The sequence below is a fragment of the Poecilia formosa genome, unplaced genomic scaffold, assembly GCF_000485575.1.
Source record: "Poecilia formosa unplaced genomic scaffold, Poecilia_formosa-5.1.2 Scaffold592, whole genome shotgun sequence".
Taxonomy (NCBI): Eukaryota; Metazoa; Chordata; class Actinopteri; order Cyprinodontiformes; family Poeciliidae; genus Poecilia; species Poecilia formosa.
The window spans coordinates 68,166-71,163 of NW_006800531.1; the positions used below are offsets into that span (position 1 = coordinate 68,166).

Sequence of the window (2,998 nt, forward strand, 5' to 3'; positions counted from 1 at the left end):
TGTTCTCTGGAATATGAAGATCAACCTGCCCATTATCACCTGAGTCTTTATCACTGACACTAACTACAGCTATCACTGTGTCTAACTCTATGTTCTCACTGACTGGACTCTGAAAGGATTTAATAGATATTGCTGGGTGGTTGTCATTCATGTCTTCAACTAGGATCTTTATGGTACATTGTCCTGATAAACTGTTGGCTCCTTTATCTGTTGCTATGACTTCCATGTCATAAATATTAAAATCCTCATAGTTTAACATTCCTTTAACAGTAATTTCTCCTGTGGCTGGATTAAGATTAAATGTTTCTTGTGTTTTCTCTGATGTATATAAACTATATGAGTATGTAATTTCCGAGTTTGATCCCTCATCTAAATCAGTTGCATTAAGATTAATAACATGGCTTCCAATTGGAGAATTTTCTAGCATTGTAACTGTTAGACTAGCTTTATGAAACATGGGAGCATTGTCATTGGTGTCCAACACACGAACAATAACACTAGCGGTGCCAGATCGAGCAGGTGTTCCTCCATCTATAGCCGTAAGTATTAGATTATGAACAGCTTGCTTCTCGCGATCTAAGGTTTTTTTCAAAATTAAATCTGCAAATTTGGACCCTTCTCTTCCACTCTGAACCTCGATACTGAAATATTCACTTTCGCTCAGTTGATATGTTTTTAGTGCATTAGTACCAACGTCACGATCAACGGCATTGCTTAAAGAAAATCTCTCCCCTTTTTGTGTCGCTTCCGATATATCTAAATGTATGACGTCTCTTCGAAATTGTGGGGCGTTGTCATTCATGTCCACAATTTCTACTTCGATGTTAAAAATACGCACTGGGTTGTCCAATGTGACTTCCAGTCTAAGGTAACAAGAGGATGATGTCTTTGTGGTGCAAATGTGTTCTCTGTCAATCTTTTCCAGAACATACAGATCACCAGTCTCTTTGTTCACATCCAGATATTTCTTGTTCGCGATTATGTCAACTCTCATCTTTCTCTTTGTTAGCGTTGTAATGTCCAGTCCGAGATCTGCTGCGAGGTTAGCGACCACTGATCCTTCTTTCATCTCTTCGGAAATAGAATAATGTGTTACCGAGGTTGATGCGTCGCGAACGGAGGTAAAAAGAAGAAAAAGTGCCACGTACCTCCGCAGTGACGTCTTTGTTACAAGAGCCATTTTTGCTATAGATTGAAAACACTTCAGATGATAAAACAGAAGTTTCCGGTGATCATGATCGTGTTACCCACATCTATGAAATGAAAATTTCCAAAATATTTCTGATCGAGTCAAAATGCAAAAACAAATGTGACTACATTTTCTGCTTAGCGTCCTTGCACCACAGAGTTCCACAGTCTTTACACAATGACGATCAAATCATAAAGGCCCACCCCCGATGACGTTTACAGGCTTTGATATTAACTGCCAAATAGCGCCACCATTAAGATAAGAAATAAAAGTTGTGAAATACGAGCCCAAGAAAATACGGTAAATAAGGTGTTAATCAAATATGAAATATAGATGCAAGTTAGTAAAATATAACACGTTAGAACACTGTCGTGTTTGACAAAGTGTTATTGTTCATTTTCTGAATTTTGTCTTTTTAAATGCATTTTTAATTGTTTCGATTAAACAATTAGTTTCAGAAGCTCCGAATTGCTATTATCTCAAATTAAAATAAAAACATGTTAAGCAACGGCTAAAAATCTATATGCCGTATTTAGATTATGTAAATAGAGTTTTAAATATTTGTTGTACATAAATAACATTCAATAGTTGATAACTGCAGAAGACACTTCTTCTTAAGAGCTGACGGAACGATGGGCCAAGCTGCAAGTGACTCTTCGATAACATAAGAGTTCAATAATTAAATTGATTTATGAAAAAATATAAACGTAAGAATTATGGCATCACGGTCTAGCGGTAAAGAAGTACATTTAAGACTTGCAATGTGTTTTACTTTATAAAACACGTAAAAAGAAAAATTAGCAAAATATTGAACTTCAGAAAATGCTTGTTAGGTTTTAAAAATTGAGATCATAGGAAAAGCAATTTAGCTAAAATATTTAAGATGTAATATGTAATAGAACAAAATCTTCCGTAAATGAAACTATTAACTAAAATTGTAATGTTTTTCAGAGAAGTTGTACATTTATGTTGTGTAGTTAGATCATTGAGAAATAATTATAGATATCATCACACAAAACATGTGGTAGACAAAAATCAGAACTATGGTTTAAATATATGAAATATAAAAGAAAAAGCTCAAAAATGAAATAAAGTAAGGTATACATAAATATTAGTTCAAAAGGAATTGTATTTCATTGTCTGTAAAATAAGTAAAATCTTGGAGCTACTGAAAATTTTTTTTAGAAAATGTAAATTCCTGTTTTTAGTAGGTATGCATAGAAAAAAATGTGTGCATGACTACAAAAAAAATCTACAACTGAAAAAAGTTCATTTGTAGATTTAAAACCGAAGGCATATATATCATTTATGTTCCTACCTGCAGAGTGGAAGCAGCTGAGTCACTAGTCTCTGACAGTCCTGTCCCTCTCGGGATGCTGGACACGATGTATCTGGAGCCCTTTGGCACAGGCTGTCTGACCACCAGCTTTCCTTTCCTGGTCTCTGCTAGAAACAGACTGTACCAGTAGGCATCGTTGGACACCAGAGTGGAGTCTGCGATGGTGGAGTTCCTCTCACTGATCACACTGTTCCTGCTGGGGGGAGCAGTTTTGCTAGGCTTGGATTTCTGACACTTCAGCACGATGGTGACCAGTATGGTGATGAGCAGGAGAAATGACACCGAGGCCAGACCGATGACCAGATACAGGTTGATGTCTGAAAAGATGTCGTATTCCAGAGGCATCTCAGTCATGTCAGAGTAGGCCTTAACATCAGTCTCCACTGTCAGCAGCTTGATGGTGACTGTAGCAGAGAGAGCAGGCTCCCCGTTGTCCTTGGCAACAACAACCAGTCTGTGGTGGCGTGAGT

General features: G+C 36.9%; 1 protein-coding gene across 5 annotated transcripts in view; it reads right to left on the minus strand.

The window, feature by feature from the left end:
* pcdhb (protocadherin b) overlaps positions 1 to 2,998 on the minus strand; it is a 37,839-nt gene that overhangs the window by 26,619 nt on the left and 8,222 nt on the right. For 4 of the 5 annotated variants that reach the window (XM_007541147.2, XM_016665503.1, XM_016665504.1 and 1 more), the window contains exon 3: positions 2,979 to 2,998. In XM_007541147.2, coding sequence (XP_007541209.1) covers positions 2,979 to 2,998 — 20 coding nt within the window. Of the gene's footprint in view, positions 1 to 2,375 lie in introns of those variants that run through there. The other variant, XM_016665505.1, reaches the window with a different exon arrangement.